General features: G+C 30.2%; 2 protein-coding genes and 1 pseudogene across 2 annotated transcripts; all 3 read right to left on the bottom strand.

Annotated features, from left to right (window-relative positions):
• Positions 1-539: 539 nt before the first annotated feature.
• On the bottom strand, positions 540-2,698 carry LOC145971833 (RCC1 and BTB domain-containing protein 1-like). Its single transcript, XM_083099894.1, has 4 exons — positions 2,467-2,698; positions 2,253-2,380; positions 1,880-2,161; positions 540-686 (listed from the first exon to the last, which is right to left on the bottom strand). The coding sequence occupies exons 1-4, from the start codon at positions 2,696-2,698 to the stop codon at positions 540-542; spliced, it is 789 nt and encodes a 262-aa protein (XP_082956020.1).
• Positions 2,699-5,473: 2,775 nt separating this feature from the next.
• Positions 5,474-13,157, bottom strand: LOC145971635 (uncharacterized). Its single transcript, XM_083099524.1, has 21 exons — positions 13,017-13,157; positions 12,692-12,831; positions 12,374-12,558; positions 11,459-11,608; positions 11,116-11,380; positions 10,899-11,026; positions 10,492-10,803; positions 9,953-10,077; positions 9,753-9,871; positions 9,551-9,681; positions 9,236-9,444; positions 8,905-9,044; positions 8,612-8,811; positions 7,791-7,943; positions 7,383-7,713; positions 7,169-7,296; positions 6,800-7,081; positions 6,240-6,364; positions 6,045-6,157; positions 5,844-5,974; positions 5,474-5,739 (listed from the first exon to the last, which is right to left on the bottom strand). The coding sequence occupies exons 1-21, from the start codon at positions 13,094-13,096 to the stop codon at positions 5,599-5,601; spliced, it is 3,588 nt and encodes a 1,195-aa protein (XP_082955650.1). The 5' UTR covers positions 13,097-13,157; the 3' UTR covers positions 5,474-5,598.
• A 1,382-nt stretch (positions 13,158-14,539) lies between these two features.
• On the bottom strand, positions 14,540-19,847 carry LOC145971834 (RCC1 and BTB domain-containing protein 1-like; annotated as a pseudogene).
• Between the last annotated feature and the right edge of the window lie 1,401 nt (positions 19,848-21,248).

Here is a 21,248-nt window from a genome sequence, read left to right on the forward strand (position 1 = left end):
AAATATAATTAGTAATAATTAATCGGAAAAAATTATAAACATAACATATGTGTGAATGTAATAAATTTATATTCATACTTTATTCATCTTTCTATTTAATTCATTCATTCTTTGTTTTATTTAATTTATTCATTCATTCTTCTAGTCTTGTGCGAACATATTAATAAATAACGATTAACATATGTTTATCTTTGAGATCGCCTACGCCATCAACATTGGTATCATACAAACTCCTCGGATAAATCTGATAGGGAATAGTGTTGTTCCACCATGACTTATTGAAAATTTCGGCAGTTGAACTGCTGACCAATAGCACAAATGTACATAAGCGTGTTGACATGGTGCCGTTTGTACTTGTGGAATTTGAAAAATGCTTATATATACATTAATAAGAAAATTAGTTACTGTCTCAGTTATGCTTAATAAATGTTACTAAATATTATGTTAATAAATATTACTCTCGAAAAAAACAAATAAATGACAAGCATAAAACAAATCGTTTAATTACTATGGTAGTGTGACTTTTTCATAGTCATCAATCACTCACTGCGATAAATGACTTTCGTTAAAAGATCAAAATTAATGACAAAGTCTATATAAATGACAGTATCTTTATCAATAACATTACCCATATAATACAGCACATTACCATAATCTACTAATGTTCTGTGTTGTAGTGTTTTAGACTAAATCAAGAAATAACACAAGGATTGCATTTAAGCGCGACTTGGAAATCTTATTTCACTGTAATTATGTATACCGTGATAACGCTAACACACGTGTGGCAAGGTATCATACGTAGTATTCGAAAAAGATAAATTACATTATTTTCTACAATTAGCTAAACAAATTATTAATACCTGATAGTAGAAAAAATGTACACAATAATACTTGATAAAGTGAGGGAAATATAATATACTGTAATACACATCACTTAACTATACGCATTATTAAACTATATTAAAATAATTTTTTTCAACTTTAATTTCACTATATCTTAAAATAATTTTTTTCTACTTTAATTTTACAATTTCTTAAAATAATTTTCTTCTTCAACTTTAATTTTACATCTCACGGTTGTTTTAAAATTGTAATGTAATAGAGTATTTGGAAAGCTAAAATTATATCTAACGTACTAACTGTACTCAGATGAAAATGTGCAGAGTACTGTTGTAATTCTTATCTAAACCCTCTATATATTATTGATTTTTCTGGATAATTTTTGTCCAAAAGCCAGATAAGTTTCAAGATAACTTGACGTATAATTTCATAATTATCTCGGAGAGCTGCACATGTTTCCCTAAAGAAATTTGCTGAATCTTTGTAAGAATGCAATTCTGCCATTTTTTCGAAAGCTTGAACATATACTTTTGGATCTTGAAAGCGTAATTGTCAATTAATATTGAAACATCATCAGCATTTGTTGTTAGATAACGTCCTAGATGGTGGAAATATCGCGTTTGAATGCCATATCACGTATCAGGACAGAAATGACAAATAGACACTTATTGTTAGAGCATGTGAAGAGGATACACTGGCATTGGAGAGGACACTAATATTAAATTAGCTACCTCCTTTTTAATTTTTATAATAAAATATTTTTGAATGTTTATTTTTTTCATTTTAATTTTTCACTTTTAATGTTATAATTCAATATATGACTGGAGTGAGACTAGAAGTTTTAATCAAAACAATCATCAACAATTGCAATTTATTTTTTCTAGTAGAAAAAAGTTGCCCTAATTCTTTTTTATAAAATCTACAAATCCCTTATAAATCTCTATTCTTTAAAACAACCAAATCAAATGAAAATATGTATCACATATAGTTTTATGCTGTAAAATAAAAAAAATCCATAAAGAATAATAATGAAACATACCAGATCATCAAATATTGCTCTTAGAGACTCCAATATATTCAATACTTCTTCAACATACTTGGAAATATTCGTAAACACAATCGATGAATTGTACATGCTTCTCCACATATTGTGCGCAAACGCATCATGAATGTTCGAAAACTTCGTGGGAAACGGGATAGTATTATAAAGATCGTAACAAAATTGACCCCACACATAGAAAATCCTATCGTAGCCAACGGCAATGCTCAAGTCACGATAAGCAGCGATATCCAAAACCTTTCCCATCTCGGGAACGTTCACCTGTCGATCATATCTTTCCTTATTATTCTGTTCCTCGTTTCACTCATCATGGCAATTATTAAAAAGTTTTTGTCAATAATCCATAAATTACCACGATCGGACCGGAGGGTTTCCAGTTGTTATTTACACCTACTTGTCCAATATAGTTACTGCCCCAGGCACAGACTTCTCTTTTATTTGTGAGCGCCAACGTATGCCCGTCTCCGCAGACCACCTTAACTAAAACGTCAATCTCTCATGAAGATGTTCGATACTGTAACATTCTTAGAGATCAAATCTCAGACACAAATTTTTAAAATATTTACCTATTTTATCCGAGATTGTGATAATTTCACGTGGGTATTTGTAATAAATTTGCGGCCGGACGATTGAAATCTGGCCGCCCTCGTTATAACCCCAACCGTATAGTTTGTTTTCGTCAGTTACAACTATGTTGAATTCTGCACCACACGCAATACGAACAACTTTCTTTTTCTCCAATTCATGTTTCACCTCTTTTTCGCGATTTCGCAGAAATAAACCTTTCAAAAATAGCATAGCTGTAATACATTTTTTGAACTGATTTTCTGAATCATATTTAGAATATTTAAATATGAAAGCACTACTCTTGAAAAAGTAAAACTACTCTTGTAAAAGAATTGAAAGTTTTCTCACATTTTTAAAATATTACGAAACTAAGTGTGTGTGTGTGTGTGTGTGTGTGTGTGTGTGTGTGTGTGTGTGTGTGTGTGTGTATGTATTGCTTTAATTTTTACAACCAGATTGAATGTAAAGAATTAAAAATTAGGTGCTGCAATATCTGCTTTTCTATATCCATTAGATATTTTCAAAATTATTTTCGTAATTTTTATCTTATTAAGAAATAAAAATTACATCATTACAATCTTTCACATATTAATTTTAAAAATATTTGCATGTTGAAAAAAATATTATGACCAAATATTTGTTCTTCTAATCAAAGCAATTTATCTATTTAATATGTATTCTTAATTATAATTTATCTACTTATATTTTATTATGATTTCACACACATATAATTATTTTCATTTTTACTTGTTCCATAAGTTCAGGGCTTTAGGGATAACATAAAACCTCCTAATATCAATTTTATTCATTCAAGAAATATATAAAACTCCGATATACCTCTCCCTCTTTTGTAAGTGCCAGGATGAAATACAAGCTGTGAGCAAAGGTCTTTATATTTTTTCTACACAATTCTTCTATCCTTTTTGGGTAGGGAGGAGTATGTATGTTATCAGTCTTTGAAAGCTTTTTATTATAATCTAAGCTGTAAACATCTTTATCCTTCGTCACAAATATAGTGTTACCATTATATATACATATAGAGGACGTTGACAAGAATTTAAATGGACCTATAATTTCTACTTGCCATTAACTACTCAATTGCTTAATTATAATAACACCTTGCATCATAAAGAATCTACATTATGTATAATATTAAAATCATCTCCATTATATGATTTATTATTGAACTATGCCATATTATTTATCTCTATCTTTCATAATCTTGATGCTTATATATTGTATTTGATAATATTTTACTGATTACTGTTCTTGTATATTCACTTTTTAACAAGAGACAGTAACGAGAAAAGAACAGATTTCTTATGAATAGCATCAAATTTATTATTCAATCAATTATACAAAACGCTTACATTATCTTATAAGCGTTTGCCACGAAACTTATAAAATTCAATATCAAAACTTGCTTTTAAAAGAATTATTACAAACATTGTATTAAATTCTTATTTTAAAACATTTATAATTTTGCAAATGGCATATTAATACGCTTACTTAAAAATGTCATTTTACTAATAACAATGTATTATTTTCACATTATTCTTCTTACATTTAAAAAAAATGCGCATCGCATTATAATATATATTATTATTTAGAAAAATAACAATATTTTATACATTGTAAATACATACATACATTATACGTACGTTATACATTATAAATTTAATTAAAATTATTTCTCTTTAAAATATATGTATGTATAAATTATATAAAACATACATGTGTATTATATAAATTATATACATAAAAATAATAAAGATACAATTTTTAAATATGCGACGATGTTTAATTAATAAATAGTTACCAATTATAAGTTTGCGGAAAAATTAACATAGCTATCTTCATGATATTATTTTATGTTATATATTACAACTTTTATAAGATTAGTTTCACAATACAGGTCGGCCAATTCCATAAGCTCTATAACAAAGTGCCGTTTCAGTTTCCGAGTTCGTAATAATTTGAGTTTACAACTTCAATTACCTAATGCGTTCTCCAAAGGTAAATCAACTGTGCCGGTATAAAAGTATTTCAAAAAGGCTTTATAGACGATGTAAGAAAATTGATCATAAATTAATAAGGAGATTTAAGGATATAAAGCTCATAATCTAAGATCGGAATTTCTAATTTCCATTACGAGTACTTTCACTTAGGCAACTTATTTGTCTGTTCACGCGAAAATTTTCTCTGTCGCCATCCGATTAAATCCATTACCTTAAATCAAAGATATGCGAACTAAGTAACAAATCTACATTTAAATTAAATGCGATAGGCGACTGATCATTTCTGTAATTAATATAGAAAATTGACTGATGAAGCTTTGCGATCAGAATTTTTAAAATTGCGAGAATTTTCTTTGTCGCCATTCAATTAAATCAATTATTTTAAATAAAAAATACGCGAACTAAATAACGTTGACAAGAACTAAAATAGATCTGTAATTCCTTCTATCATTAATTACTGCTTAATTACAATTACATATTGCATGTTAAATTTATTATTCAACGACTAAATCAGTCTTGATTATCCAGTCTAAATCAGTTTTTGGAAACACTACAATATATATATATATATATATATATATATATATATATATATATATATATAATTAAAGAAATATACTAAATTCTTTGAGATAAAATAAAAATATCTTGCCACTAAAAAATTAGGGTCATTTAGGATACACTGCAAATGTCTCGTTGCCAGTTGTCAAACCCAGTGCGAACCAATTAGCGTCAAGCTAGTTTGATTATAAATAAAATAAAGACGCACTTATTATAATACAATGATTATAATACAATAATTATTATATATTATATATTCGCTTTTTCAGAAGACAATAATGCCAAAAAAAATCTTATAATATTAAATCAATTTTTTATGATAGCATCAAATTTATTATTTAAGAATTGAATCAATTTTGTAAATATCTCAATTGATAAATAAAAATAATAAATAAAATTATATATTGTATATTTATATTATGTAATATTACGTTAAACTATGGAGTGGTAACTGGAACAAGGTTTATTGGACATACATATATAGTTTCATTGATTCATGTATAGGAATAAAAAAACGATCTGCGATTTAGGTCGAAACTTATGTCAAAAGAATCATATTCCGAAAGTATTTCCTTTAGCTGCTCTGAGCATAAAATTATCTTTTGTACTCGTGTTTAACTTAATATACTCGTCCGATAGTACTACAGCTTTCATGTGACGCAGAGCAAACTGGAAGCAAAATTCCTCGAGTTCCTGTAATTCACATGATATACGATGATATATTGTATAGACATAAATAAATACATTACAATTAATAAATTCCAACAGTAATAGTAATTAACTCCAAACTGTGATACCTTAGCATTGCATTCGATAGCTTTATTGTAGAAGAATGCTACATTTGACACCGTGATGACTTTCTTTATTATCTGACTGCATTCTTTTATAAGATTGGTTTCACAATACATATCGGCCAATTCCATAAGTTCTGTAAGAAAGTGTCGTTTCAGTTTCTGAATTGTAAGTTTATGATAATTTACACTTACAGTTTCAATTACCTAATGCATTCTCCGAAGGTAAATCGATTATGCCGGTATATAAATATTTCAAGAAGGCTTTATAAACGACATAAGAAAATTTCTCTGATACCGTGTACACTGAATCCGATATGCTGTCAAAAAACAATGTTTGTCATTACGTAACCAAAATTGAGAAATTCTGAATAAGAGTACCAGTTTTTTTTCTAAGTTTACCTTTGAATATTTTCAATCCAATCATGTTGAAACATGTTTTTAAAATACTGACAACGAATCTTAAGGATAGCTTTGTGAACATAAATAGGTCGTCCTTCGACTCGTATGGTAAGATCATTCGACAACTAAAGTGCAAATTATTAAATAATAATATTAGATTATAAAAATTACCATAAAAATACGTAATTTTTCACTTTTAATGTTATAATTCAAAATATGACTGGAGTGAGACTAGAAGTTTCAAAACAATCGTTAACACAATTGCAATTTATCTTTTCTAGTAGAAAGAAGTTGCCCTAATTCTTTTTTACAAAATCTACAAATCCCTTATAAAAAAATCTCTATTCTTTATAACAACCAAATCAAAATGAAAATATGTATCACATATAGGCTGCGTTCGTTTTGACGCTTTTAGTGCTGAAAGCATCGTTCTATCTTTGTTTGATATTCGATGTGCAATAAAGACAAAATGATGCTCACAGCGCGTGCAAAGCGAACACAGCCATAGCTTTATGTTGTAAAATAAAAAAAAATGCATAAAGAATAATAATGAAACATACCGGATCATCAAATATTGCTCTTAGAGACTCCAATATATTCAATACTTCTTCAACATACTTGAAATTATTCGTAAACACAATCGATGAATTGTGCATGCTTCTCCACATACTGTGCGCAAACGCATCATGAATGTTCGAAAACTTTGTAGGAAACGGGATAGTACTATAAAGATCGAAACAAAATTCACCCCACACATAGACAATCTTATCATAGCCAACGGCAACACTCAAATTACGATAAGCAGCGATATCCAAAACCTTTCCCATTTCGGGGATGTTCACCTGTCGATCATATCTTTTCTTATTATTTTGTTCTTTGTTTCATCATGACAATTATTAAAGAGTATTTATCAATAATCCATGAGTTACCACTGTCGGAATGGAGGGTTTCCTGTTGCTATTTACACCTACTTGTCCATAATAGTTATCGCCCCAGGCATAGACTTCTCCTTTATTTGTGAGCGTCAATGTATGCCCATCTCCGCAGACCACCTTAACTGAAACGTCAATATCTCATAAAGATGTTCGATACTGTAACATTCTTAGAAATGAAATATCAGACATAAATTTTAAAAAAATTTACCTATTTTATCAGAGATTCTGATAATTTCGCGTGGGTATTTATAATATTTTGCACGGTCGAATATAATCTGGGTGCCCTTGTTATCGCGCCAACCGTATAGTTTATTTTCGTCAGTTACAACTATGTTGAAATTTGAACCACACGCGATACGGACAACTTTCCTTTTCTCCAATTCATGTTTCACCTGCCACGGCACACTAAAATGAGTTATGTTTTCGTTAACAACCTGACTATCATTTTCTTCCGAATCACTTTCTTCCGAATCATTTTCTTCCCAATCACTTTCTTCCAAATCATTTTCTTCCCAATTCTTTTTTCCCCAAGCATACACCTAAATAACAAACAATTGTTTAGTTTATGAGAATGATTATTATCGTTATCATTGTGATAGCTTAATCTTTTACTTACCTTTCCATCGCTAGTCAGAGCGAGACCATGACGCTGTCCGCATTCGATGTCCACGATACACTTGTCGCTTAAGCCGGCGACTCGAATAAATGTGGATACGTCAAAAATCACACTACTGAAATACGAATTCTTCGCGATTTTGCAGAAATAAACCTTTTAAAAATAACATAGATGTAATATATTTTTTGATATGATTTACATTTAGAATATTTAAGTATGAAAGCACTACTTCAAAAGACTTGACAAAAAATTCAGTTTGATATTATTTCATCCTAAGTACTTTTCGACATGATAAATTTATATAAATTCAAATTTCATTGGCCTTGTTGATACATGTAAAAGAAATGAAAGTTTTTTCATATTTTTAAAATATTACGTAACTAAGTGTTTGTGTATGTATTGCTTTAATTTTTACAACCAGATTGAATGTAAAAAATTAAAAATTAGGTGCTGCAATATCTGCTTTTCTATATCCATTATCCAGATATTTTCAAAATTATTTTCGAAATTTTTATCTTATTAAGAAAATAAAAATTAACATGGTTACAATCTTTAACATAATAATTTTGAAAATATTTGCATGTTGAAAAAAATATTATGGCCAAATATTTGTTCTTCTAATCAAAGCAATTTATTTATTTAATATATATTCTTAATTATAAGTTATCTACTTATATTTTATTATGATTTCACACACATGTGTATATGTAATAATTTTCATTTTCACTTATTTCCTAAGAAAAGTTCATGCTTTAGGGATGATATAAAACCTCCTAAAATCAATTTTATTCCATCAAAAAATATATAAATCTCTGATATACCTCTCCCTCTTCTGTAAGTGCCAAGATGAAATACCAGCTGTGTGCAAAGGTCTTTATATTTTTTCCACACAATTCTTCTATCCTTTTTGAATGGTGAGTAGTATGTATGTCACCAATCGTTGAATGATCATTTCCATAATAATTTAAACTGTAAACATTCTTGTCCTTCGTTACAATTATAGCTCTACTATCATAGTAACCTTCAAAATATTATAATATATAATATATATAAAAATATATAATTTACATATTACATAGCCAAGAAAAATATAATGAAAAATGGTAAATTTTACCATATACCATAACCATGTGAATTTGTGGGATAAATTCCGACTTTAGCAGATGAAAGAACGGCCAATGTTTAAGATCCATTGGAATTATCTTTTCCGTTAGAACGCGTTGCAAGATTCTCTTCTCATATATCTGCATCTTACTACAAATAATTTAATAACTTTAAGTTTAGTTACCTGCTCATTCACATTAATTTGAATTAATTGTACTTTATGTCATCGCACGGTTCTTGTTTTCAGCTATTATCTTACCATCTGCGATTATTTCAACATTACTATCGCCCAGCAGCGACTTGTATAGAAAGAAAGAGAAAAATGAAATCGCCGAACTTACTTTTTTTTAATTGTTGTTTCTGAATTTCTCTCCTCTACATTATTATTCGGAGAATAGAATGTCGACGACGTGATAGTAACGTGATTTTGTACCGCTGTTCTGTGTATGAACTTAGCCTGCCTACTTATATCTAATTTAATATAATCTTCGGATAATGTGTTAGCTATCATGTGACGCGAAGCAAACTGGAAACAAAACTCCTCGAGTTCCTAAAATTCACATAATATTCACCGATATATTGTACACATAAATAAATACATTGCAATTAATGAATCGCAACATTAATATCAATTAACCCTGAACTGTAATACTTACCTTAGCATTGTATTCGATCGCTTTATTGTAGAAGAATGCTACATTTGACACAGTGATAGTTTGCTTTATTATCTGACTGCAATCTCTTTTAAGATTGGTTTCACAATACTTCTCGGCCAATTCCATAAGTTCTGTAATAAAGTGTCGCTTCAGTTTCTGAATTATAATTTATGATAACCCTAATGTTTACAATCCCAGTTACCTAATGCGTTCTCCAAAGGTAAATTGATTGTGCCGGTATACAAGTATTTCAAGAAGGCTTTATAATCGATGTAAGAAAATTTATCCGTTATGGTGTATACTGGTGATGAATCCGATGTACTGTCAAAAAGCAACATGTGGTAATAACCAAAGTTGAAAAATTCTCAATAAAAATATCAGTCTCCTTTTCTAAATGTTTACCTTTGAACATCTTCAGCCCAATCATGATGAAACATATTACTAAAATATTGACAACGAATATTAAGAATAGCCTTGTGAACGTAAATAGGTTGTCCTTCGACTTGCATGGTAAAATCGCTCGTCAACTGAGCGACAAAAATTATTGAATAATTTAATAAGATTAGATTAATGTAAAAATTATCATAAAATATACATAACTTTTCACTTTTCACTTTTAATTCAACATATAATACTAAAATTCAATACTTAATTCAATATATAAATATATACACACATACACGCACTTATAATTCAATATATGACTGGAATGACATCTAAAGTCTTAGTCAAACCAATCATTAATGATTGCAATTTATTTTTTTCTGTACAGAAAAAAATTCTAATTCCTTCTTACAAATATCTACAAACCTCTTACAAATCCCTATATTTTTTATATCAACCAATCAAGCTAATATGAAAATATGTATTATATATACTTAATTTTACTATATATAATGCAAAAAAATATAGTACATACAAAACAATAATATGAAACATACCGGATCATCAAATGCTGCTCCTAAGGATTCTAATATATTTAATACTTCTTCAGTATACTTGTAATTGTAATTATTCGTAATTCGCACAGTGTGTAAAGAATCATGCACAATCAATGGCTTGTGCATGCATCCCCACACACTGTGCGCAAACACATCAAAAATCCTTGAAAATTTCGTGGGAAAAGGTTGGGTAATCTTTCGAAGACTGAAGTAGCGACCCCATACATAGATGGTCCTATCATAGCCGACGGCAACGCTCATCAAACCACAGGCGTCAACATTCAAAACCTTTCCCATTCGTGGCACGTTCACCTGTTGATTGTATCATTTTTTATTATATCATTTCTCGTTCCACTCAGCGCGTGGCGAATATTAAAAATTTTTTTCAATTTTTATTCATGAATTACCGCGATCGGATTGGAGGATTTAAAGTTGTTTCTTACGCCCACTTGTCCACAATCATTATTGCCCCAAGCATAGATCTCTCCTTTATTTGTGAGCGCCAACGTATGCAAGTATCCGGAGACAATCTTAACTAAAACATCAACCATCTCTCATGAAGATGATCCATACTGTGATATTCTTAGAGACCAAATCTCAGATATGAATTTTTAAAAAATTTACCTATTTTATCCGAGAATGTGGTAAATTCGCATGGGTATGCGTATTGTTCTTGCGACTGTATGGTTGAAATCTGGCCTTCCTCGTTCATGCCCCAACCATATAGTTTGTTTTCGTCAGTTATAACCATATTGAAATTTTTACCACACGCGATATGAACAACATTCTTCTTCTCCAATCCATGTTTTACTTGTCTCACACTACCATTAAAAATAACTGTGTTTTCATTACCATTCTGCATATAAATATTGTCTCCCCAAGCATACACCTACATTACAAACAATTGTTTAGCTTAGAGAGAATGATTATTATCGTTATCATTGCGACAGTTTAATCTTGTGCTTACCGCTCCATCGATGGTCAAAACGAGAAAATGATGATAGCAGCATGCAATGTCCACGATACATTTCTTGCTAAAGCCGGAGACTCGAATAGGTGTGGACTTGATAGGCCATTTCTCAGTTAATCTGTGTTTATCGAATTTCCAGAAGTAAACCTTTTAAAAATAGTATAGTTGTAACACATTTTTTGATTTTTTGAATCTCATTTTATATTTAGAATGTTAAATTTATATATGAAAGCACTGCTAAAAAAGAGAACAGAACATTAATAATGAAATTTGATATCTTTCTCCCTAAATGCTTTTTTACTTAATAAATTTATATTATTGGCCATTTTTACAGTTATGAAAAAACTGGATGTTTTCTCATATTTTTAATATATTATGAAACTAAATGTGTGTGTGTGTGTGTGTTTGTGTATTGCTTTAATTTTTACAATCACATTGAATGTAAAAGATCAAAAATGTGCTGCAACCTCTGCTTTTCTTTGTTAATAAGATATTTTCAAATTTTTCTTTATATTTTTTTTCTTATTAAGAAAATAAAAGTTATATCATTACAATATTTCACATTCTATAATTTAATTATAAATATCTTAATTTTAAAAATACTTATATGTTGAAATAAATGTATATTATGGCCAAATATCTGTATTGCTAAGCAATTTATTCATTTAATAAAAATTTTAATTAATTTATCTACTTATTTTTATATATCATATTTTATTATGATTTCACACACATGTATATATGTATAAATTTTCATTTCCACTTGTTTCCCCTAAGAAACGTTTACAATTCAGAAGGCTATAAAACCTCATTCTATATCAATCTTATCTTTCAAGCAAATCAAAATTTATTTATTCGAAACTCAAATATGCCTTCAAGGCACGTTCAAAGAATATGAACTCTTTGATATACCTCTCCCTCTTCTGTCAGTGCCAGGATGAAATTCAAGCCGCAAGCAAAGGTCTTTATGTTTTTTCCACACAATTCTTCTATCTGTTTTAAGTCGGGAGCAATGTCATTATTCTTCGAACAATCATCTTTATTATAACCTGAACTGTACACATTCTTGTCCTTCGTCACAATTATGTTTATAATACCTTCAATATATTATGATGTATAATATATATATATATATATATATATATATATATATATATATATATATATATATATACACGTAACAATATTACATAACCAAAAAAAAATATGATAAGAAATGATAAATTTTACCAGATACCATAATCATGTGAATTTTTCGGATAAATTCCGGTTTTAGCACATGAAAGAACGACCAATGTCTAAGATCCATTGGAATTATCTTTTCCGCTAGAACGCATTGCAAGATTCTCTTCTCATATTTCTGCATCTGACTACCAATAATTTAATAACTTTAAGTTTAGTTACCTCATTAACTTTGATTGAATTAATTATACTTCATGTCATCGCACGGTTCTTGTATTCATCTATTATCTTACCGACATCTGCGATTATTTCGACATCGCTATCGCCCATCAGTAACTTGTAAAAAGGAAGAGAAAAGCAAAGCTATACTTACTCTTTTTCGTTAGTTGTTGTTTCTGAATTTCTCTTCTCTATATCTTCCGGGGAACAGAATTTTTTCGATGAAATCGACATGATAGAAACGCGACTTTGTGTCGGCAGGGGTTGAAAAATGCTTTTTCTTCTTCTTTTTCTCTCAAACACAACTCATTCGAAACGCTCTTATTACTTCCTTCGCAGAAAAATCAAGTCGAAACGCACTTATACGATAATAAAAATAATTGAAAATGAGTGGAAAACTACTCCTCTGCACCACGTGTTCTTCACAGTTCCTCCCTTGTCAAATGTTGCTACGTTGTGAGACCACGATGCAACCACGTGGTACAAAAAATGCTAAGGCCCTTGCACCAGGCTAGGCAACGGGCAATAGGAACAGGGAATAGAAAGAGACCATTCACCAATAAATACACAGAATAGAAAATATTCGCCAATAGAAGCAGAGAATAGATATTATTTCTTATTACCTGTTGTCTAGCATTGTGCAAAGGCCTCTATTCTTCTTTATCTGGCAAGAGTGGAAGGGGATGTATACACTTATAATCGACGAGTTTCGCTTACTTCTTTGTAAGGATTAAGAATTTCGCCCAAGTGAGTACTGTTATACGAATAACGAATAAAAATACACGTACATGTAAAAATATATGCATGAATCAACAGAGACATATTATTTCAACTTGAGGAACGTGCGGGTAGAAATGTGCGACGTACTTTGCATGTGATCTGTTGCACACTGAACTGAAAAAATATATGTAATATATATGTATATGTTCCTATTAATATTTATTTATGAATTAAATCCTCTAATTTATTTTCATAATTACATATACCTGTATAAATTGACAGAGATATAAGTATATAAAGCTTATAATCAAGATGAGAGTATCCAAGTTCTATGGCGGTTATTTATGCCTATACAATTTTGCCTACTCACGCGAAAATTTTCTTTGTCGCCATCCGATTAAATGAATTACATTAAATGAAAAATATGCTAACTAGGGCGACACTGAGAAGAACTAGAATGGCTCTATAATTTCTTCTTTCCATTACAACTAATCAATTCTTTAATTATAATTGCATGTATATAAAAGATCTATATTATATATAAGAAAAAAATTATCTATACTGTAAATGATTTTCTGATTGAAATTTTTAATATTATTTTTCTCCGTCTTTTATGATCTCAATGGATTTTAATATATTTTTAGTGATTCTTCTCCTTTTATATTCACTTTTTAATAAAAGACGCTAGTGAGAAAAAAAGATTTCTTATAAGAAATAAAATTTCTTCTTTCTTTTTATCAAATTTATTATTTAAGAATTGAATCAATTTTGTAAATATCCCAATTCATAAATAAAATTAGATAAAATCATATATTGTATATGTATATTACGTAATATTATCTTAAATTATAAAACGGTAACTGGAACAAGGTTTATTGGACATATATAGTTTCATTGATTCATGTATAAAAATAAAAAAACGATCTGCGATTTAGCTCGAAGCTTATGTCAAAAGAATCATATTCCGAAAGTATTTCCTTTAGCTGCTCTGCGCATAAAATTATCCTTTGTACTTGTGTCTAACTTAATATACTCTTTCGATAGTACTATAGCTTTCATGTGACACAGAGCAAACTGGAAGCAGAATTCCTCGAGTTCCCGTAATTCACATGTTCGATGATATATTGTATACACATAAATAAATACATTGTAATTAATAAATTCCAACATTAATAGTAATTAACTCCAAACTATGATACTTACCTTAGCATTGCATTCGATCGCCTTATTGTAGAAGAAGGGTACATTTGACACAGTGATGACTTCCTTTATTATCTGACTACAATCTTTTATAAGATTGGTTTCACAATACATATCGGCCATTCCATAAGTTCTGTAAGAAAGTGTCTTTTCTGAATTGTAAGTTTGTGATAATTTACATTTACAGTTTCAATTACCTAATGCGTTCTCCAAAAGTAAATCGATTATGCCGGTATACAAGTATTTCAAGAAGGCTTTATAAACGATGTAAGAAAATTTATCCGATATGGTGTATACTGGTGATGAATCCGATGTACTGTCAAAAAGCAACATATGGCATTATGTAATAACCAAAGTTGAAAAATTCTCAATAAAAATACCAGTCCCTTTTTCTAAATGTTTGCCTTTGAACATCTTCAGCCCAATCATGATGAAACATGTTTCTAAAATACTGGCAACGGCTATTAAGAATAGCCTTGTGAACGTAAATAAGTTGTCCTTCGACTTGTATGGTAAAATCGCTCGTCAGCTGAGCGACAAAAATTATTGAATAATTTAATAAAATTAGATTAATATAAAAATTATCATAAAAAATACATGACTTTTTACTTTTCACTTTTAATTCAATATATAATACTAAATTTAATACTTAATGCAATATATAAATATATACACACACACACACGCACTTATAATTCAATATATGACTGAAATAAGATCTATAGTCTTAGTCAAAACAATCATTAATGATTGCAATTTATTTTTTTCTGTACAGAAAAAAATTCTAATTCTTACAAATATCTACAAATCTCTTACAAACCCCTATATTTTTTTTATCAACCAACCAAGCTAATATGAAAATATGTATTATATATACTTAATTTTACTATATATAATGCAAAAAAGTATGGTACATACAAAACAATAATATGAAACATACCGGATCATCAAATGCTGCTCCTAGGGATTCTAATATATTTAATACTTCTTCAGTATACTTGTAATTGTAATTATTCGTAATTCACACAGTGTGTAAAAAATCATGCACAATCAATGGCTTGTGCATGCATCGCCATACACTGTGCGCAAACATATCAAAAATCCTTATAAATTACGTGGAAAAAGGTTGAATAATCTTTCGAAGACTGAAGTAGCGACCCCATACATAGATGGTCCTATCATAGCCGACGGCAACGCTCATCAAACCACAGGCGTCAACATTCAAAACCTTTCCCATTTGTGGCACGTTCACCTGTTGATTGTATCATTTTTTATTATATCATTTCTCGTTCCACTCAGCGCGTGGCGAATATTAAAAATTTTTTTCAATTTTTATTCATGAATTACCGCGATCGGATTGGAGGATTTAAAGTTGTTTCTTACGCCCACTTGTCCACAATCATTATTGCCCCAGGCATAGATCTCTCCTTTATTTGTGAGCGCCAACGTATGCAAGTATCTGGAGACCATCTTAACTATCATAAAACATCAACAATCTCTCATAAGGATGATCGATACTGTAATATTCTTAGAGACCAAATCTCAGACATAAATTTTTAAAAAATTTACCTATTTTATCCGAGAATATGGTAATTTCGCATGTGTATGCGTATTGTTCTTGCGACTATATGGTTGAAATCTGACCTTCCTCGTTCCTGCCCCAACCATATAGTTTGTAACGATGCACCCATTGCACCTCTAAAAATTGCATCGTTTTCCCGGTATGCGATCCGCCGGAAGCTGCCGCCCGGCAGAACACCCGCCGGACATAGGCAGGGGCGCGGTGCGCCCATCTTTTTTAAACGCATAGACGGCTTTAAGCCGTTAGGCTAAAATTAGTCAGTTCGGCGTTCCCGAAAATATCCTGTCTCAAACCAGGAATTATAATTCCGTTTCCGAGAATACGCTCACGATCTGCGTAAAAACGGGGCTAGACCGATAGCCCAGACACGCGGCAAAAACACGACACGCGCTACGTCAAACGGTCATTGACCGCGCCCGATTGTAAACACACGCGGCATACGCGCTTTCCAACGTGCGAAATCACTTCGAGATACATCGAAGCGTGATCCAATTGTGCAACTCGTTGCGCTTGCACACATACATACGCCTGCGACCCATTGCGTTCACGCGACACACACACACACACACACTGTAACACGCAATAATAAACTTTCATTCTTTCTTTATTCATACACGCTCTCGTTTATTTCCGACCGCCTACCGAACTCTGATCCCGACTCCGACTATCCGACGACAAGTCGCGCAGAAGTCGTCCGTGACAAGTTTGTTTTTGTTATAACCATATTGAATTCTTTACCACACGCGATATGAACAACATTCTTCTTCTCCAATCCATGTTTTACTTGTCTCACACTACCATTAAAAATAACTGTGTTTTCATTCTGCACATAAATATTGTCTCCCCAAGCATACACCTAAATTACAAACAATTGTTTAGCTTAGAGAGAATGATTGTTATTGTTATCATTGCGATAATTTAATCTTATTTGGTCAGCGAGCGGCCTTTTCAAGGATCCTCCATGACAATCAGCATTGCATCCATCGAGCAAGATACCAACATCGCTCTAGAGTCGCATATCACTGTGTTAAAAAGCAGTATTAGGTGTGAGGTCTGGATAGCTCAGTGATCTAGAGCAGTTGCCCGCAAAGCGGAAGACTCGGGTTCGATTCCGGATCCAGCCACTTGCGCCTCACTATTTTTCTAGTCCGCGAATATTGTTTTCTAGCAATTATTCGTTGGGCTGAAAAATGTGTGAATGCTCTCTCTACAAGATATGCGTCGATGCCGTTGCCACGGATGGATTCTGTCGCTCGTTGATCAAATAGGCGTATAGACACTCCTCCCACATACATCCCTATCTTTTCTGGTCAAAACGAGAAAATGATGATGGCAGTATGCAATGTCCACGTCTGTCTTGCTAAAGCCGGAGAATAGGTGTAGATAGGTCAGAAATCTCACTACTGAAATTCGGTTTTTTCGCGATTTAGGTGTGGACTTGATAGGCCATCTCTCAGTGCAGCTGTGTTTATCAAATTTTCAAAAGTAAACCTTTTAAAAGAAGTATAATTGTAACTGAATAACTTTCTTCTTCTTCAATTCATGTTTCACCTGCTTTGACACATTAAAATGAGCTGTGTTTTCGTTCCCAACCCTTTTCCTCCCAATTACTTTCTTCCGAATTACCTTCTTCTGAATCATATTTTTCACAATCTTTTTTTTCCCAAGCATACACCTAAACAACAAACAATTGTTTAGTTTATGAGGATGATTATTATCGTTATCATTGTGATAGTTTAATCTTTTACTTACCTTTCCATCGCTAATCAGAGCGAGACCATGATGCTGTCCGCATCCGATGTCCACGATACGCTTGTCGCTTAAGCCGGCGACTCGAATAAACGTGGTCGATACGTCAAAAATCACACTACTAAAATTCGAATACTTCGCGATTTTACAGAAATAAACCTTTTAAAAATAGCATAGATGTAATACATTTTTTGATCTGATTTACATTTAGAATATTTACGTATGAAAGCTACTTGAAAAGACGACAAAAAATTCAGTTTGATATTATTTCATCCTAAGTACTTTTCAACATGATAAATTTATATAAATTCATTGGTCATGTAGATACATGTAAAAGAATTGAAAGTTTTCTCACATTTTTAACATATTACGTAACTAAGTGTGTGTGTGTGTATGTATTGCTTTAATTTTTACAACCAGATTGAATGTAAAGAATTAAATATTAGATGCTGCAATATCTGCTTTTCTATATCTAGATATATATTTTCAAAATTATTTTTGAAATTTTTATCTTATTAAGAAAATAAAAATTAACATAGTTACAATCTTTAACATAATAATTTTGAAAATATTTGCATGTTGAAAAAAATATTATGGCCAAATATTTGTTCTTCTAATCAAAGCAATTTATTTATTTAATATATATTCTTAATTATAAGTTATCTACTTATATTTTATTATGATTTCACACACATGTGTATATGTAATAATTTTCATTCTCACTTATTTCCTAAGAAAAATTCATGCTTTAGGGATGATATAAAACCTCCTAATATCAATTTTATTCAATCAAGAAATATATAAAACTCTGATATACCTCTCCCTCTTCTGTAAGTGCCAAGTGATTCCCGATCCAGCCACTTGCGCTTCACATAACAAAGAAATTAATGAATTAATTCATGAAAAGGCTGCATACATAAACCAAAATAAAATAAAGAAAAAATCATATCTATGAACAAATTTCTAATCAAACTCATGTCCGTTTAATCGATGTTCTGAAATGACTGATGTGGCTAACAAAAATCTATTAATATAAATCTATTTACATAAATCTATTATGCTGGTGTTCTTTTATTTTTATAATAAGCTGTCAATTAATTTGGTCTACATATAATGCACACAATCCTGCAATCCTTCTAATTAATTTTATAAATGACATTAGAATGATTGTAATTAGGAAAAGGATCTTTATACTTTTTAATGAATTTATTAAGCTTATTCTTGAGTACATAAGCGACCGATTTATCTAATATTTTAGAGTAAATTTTTTAACATATGGAAGCATCAAAAAAGAGGACACATAGAAACGAGAGGACTCTGAAGGAACGCATCAAAATGTGTGAGAAACTTTAGACAGAGACGGATATTGGAAAAAATGAAATCCAACGGGTAGTATCTCATTCATGAAGAATAATTCGAAGATTCTGTGAAATTTTTTTGTAAAAATTTAGAGACAATTTGAAAACTCTCTGTCCATCAAACAAAAAATAATGCCCTTTTTAAATAGGATGTTGTAAGAGAAAATTTAAAGCATACAGAGGAATTAATATTAATTGAAAAAAACAATAATGCGTAACGGAATTTCCGATTTATGGATTTTTGGTAATCTTTAATATTTATATTTTTAATATTTATGTTTTTATTATTTTTAATATTTATTCATGATGGTGTATGTCATCACTAGGACATAAGAACTTCATCTTTTCCAGGGAAATATAATTCAACTTCAGCCATCTCGACAGCAAAACACGCAGATCTTTCGTAACTTTTTTTATAGGATTTTTATTATCAATGTTCTTCATCAATATTATCAATATGTGTTCTTATTGGGTTCCATTTAAGAAAACATCGACATCACTGATCTGGTCTTGAAAAGGTCACTCCAGGTCAAGTCCATAATTTCATCATCTGTTCTCTTTAATATCCTATGAGTTTTTTCTGAAACGTTTTTTCATATCTAAAGTCGTTTTCGAGATTCACGAATTGGACAGATTTTAAAGACACCTTATATAAATCGGAGGTTATAATACACAGAAAATTAAAATTATAGATGTATAAATTATGTATGTTATAAGGATACTTTTTCAAAAGTCACAGTTAAATAAAGTATTATTTATTGTTTTCTTATTCCAGGAAATATAATTTATAAATTATAAATACATATATAAGTATTATAAGTGCATATATATATAAATAAATTATATTAATAATATATATATATATATATATATATATATATATATAAATTTATAAATACATAATTGAGAAAATTTTTAAATATATGCTTAAATATGCTAATTTTTAAATATATGCTTAAATATGCTTCGAAGGTAGCATATTTAGCAAATGTTTAAAGACGTGTACACTGCAGCGGCTTTCTTAGGTAAATATATATTCTTTACAGAGACCCTACAAAAAACATAAAAATGAATTATATGTATATCTGCATATAACATCTACCAACATCACCAAACAATATATGTAATAGCAGAGAGAAGACTGAGAGATGTCATGGCCCGCTTTTAGGTCCCTGGAAGCGATACTCCCTCTGTGGACATTAAAAACGTGGACATGAACTATAAAACCAATGTCCACGAATGTTCTCAGAGGGTAATATATATGTCCCTCTGATAATATAAATAATATAAATAAAAATATAAATAATTTAATTAATAATAATTTATTATATAAAAATATTAGTATGTTTTCTCTTTTCACGCTATTATTTATTTATTTATTTATGTGTCTTCTTTTTCTTTTTCTCAATATCATTTATTTATTTATTTATTTAATTCACTCTAAGTCAGCCTTTTAAAATGCAAAACTAAATATTATAAAATTTGATTTCGGAAAAGCGCGGTAAAACAATCAAATAAATTTAAATCATTAGCATAACAAAAGGTTCCGTGATACATCAATCGTTTAATAATTAATTTAAAATAAAATATACTTCTATAATTTAAAATTCCGTGTGTATATGTAGTACGTAAAATATTTCGGCAGAGAATTATCAATAATATCATGTTTGGCCTTGGCGATGTATAGCAAGCGCGCTATACATGTCACGGCTTTGTCATCATTCGCACGGTACACTCGAATAATAAAGTAGTAGTGTGCGAAACGCTTCGTATATTG

Source organism: Camponotus vicinus, unplaced genomic scaffold, assembly GCF_025532165.1.
Source record: "Camponotus vicinus isolate PSW18456_S1 unplaced genomic scaffold, iyCamVici1.0 SCAF_5, whole genome shotgun sequence".
NCBI lineage: Eukaryota > Metazoa > Arthropoda > Insecta > Hymenoptera > Formicidae > Camponotus > Camponotus vicinus.

Bases quoted from the DNA above. Each gene is read 5' to 3' on its own strand.
- LOC145971833 (XM_083099894.1), bottom strand. From the start codon at position 2,698: ATGCTATTTTTGAAAGGTTTATTTCTGCGAAATCGCGAAAAAGAGGTG. The intron at 2,381-2,466 runs GTAAATATTTTA...TTGACGTTTTAG, and splicing joins CACAATCTCGGATAAAATAG to TTAAGGTGGTCTGCGGAGAC. The intron at 687-1,879 runs GTATGTTTCATT...TTCTTGATTTAG, and splicing joins GAGCAATATTTGATGATCTG to TCTAAAACACTACAACACAG.
- LOC145971635 (XM_083099524.1), bottom strand. From the start codon at position 13,096: ATGTCGATTTCATCGAAAAAATTCTGTTCCCCGGAAGATATAGAGAAG. The intron at 9,682-9,752 runs GTAACTGGGATT...ACTTTATTACAG, and splicing joins ACCTTTGGAGAACGCATTAG to AACTTATGGAATTGGCCGAG. The intron at 7,944-8,611 runs GTATATCAGAGA...TATTTTTAAAAG, and splicing joins CACTTACAGAAGAGGGAGAG to GTTTATTTCTGCAAAATCGC.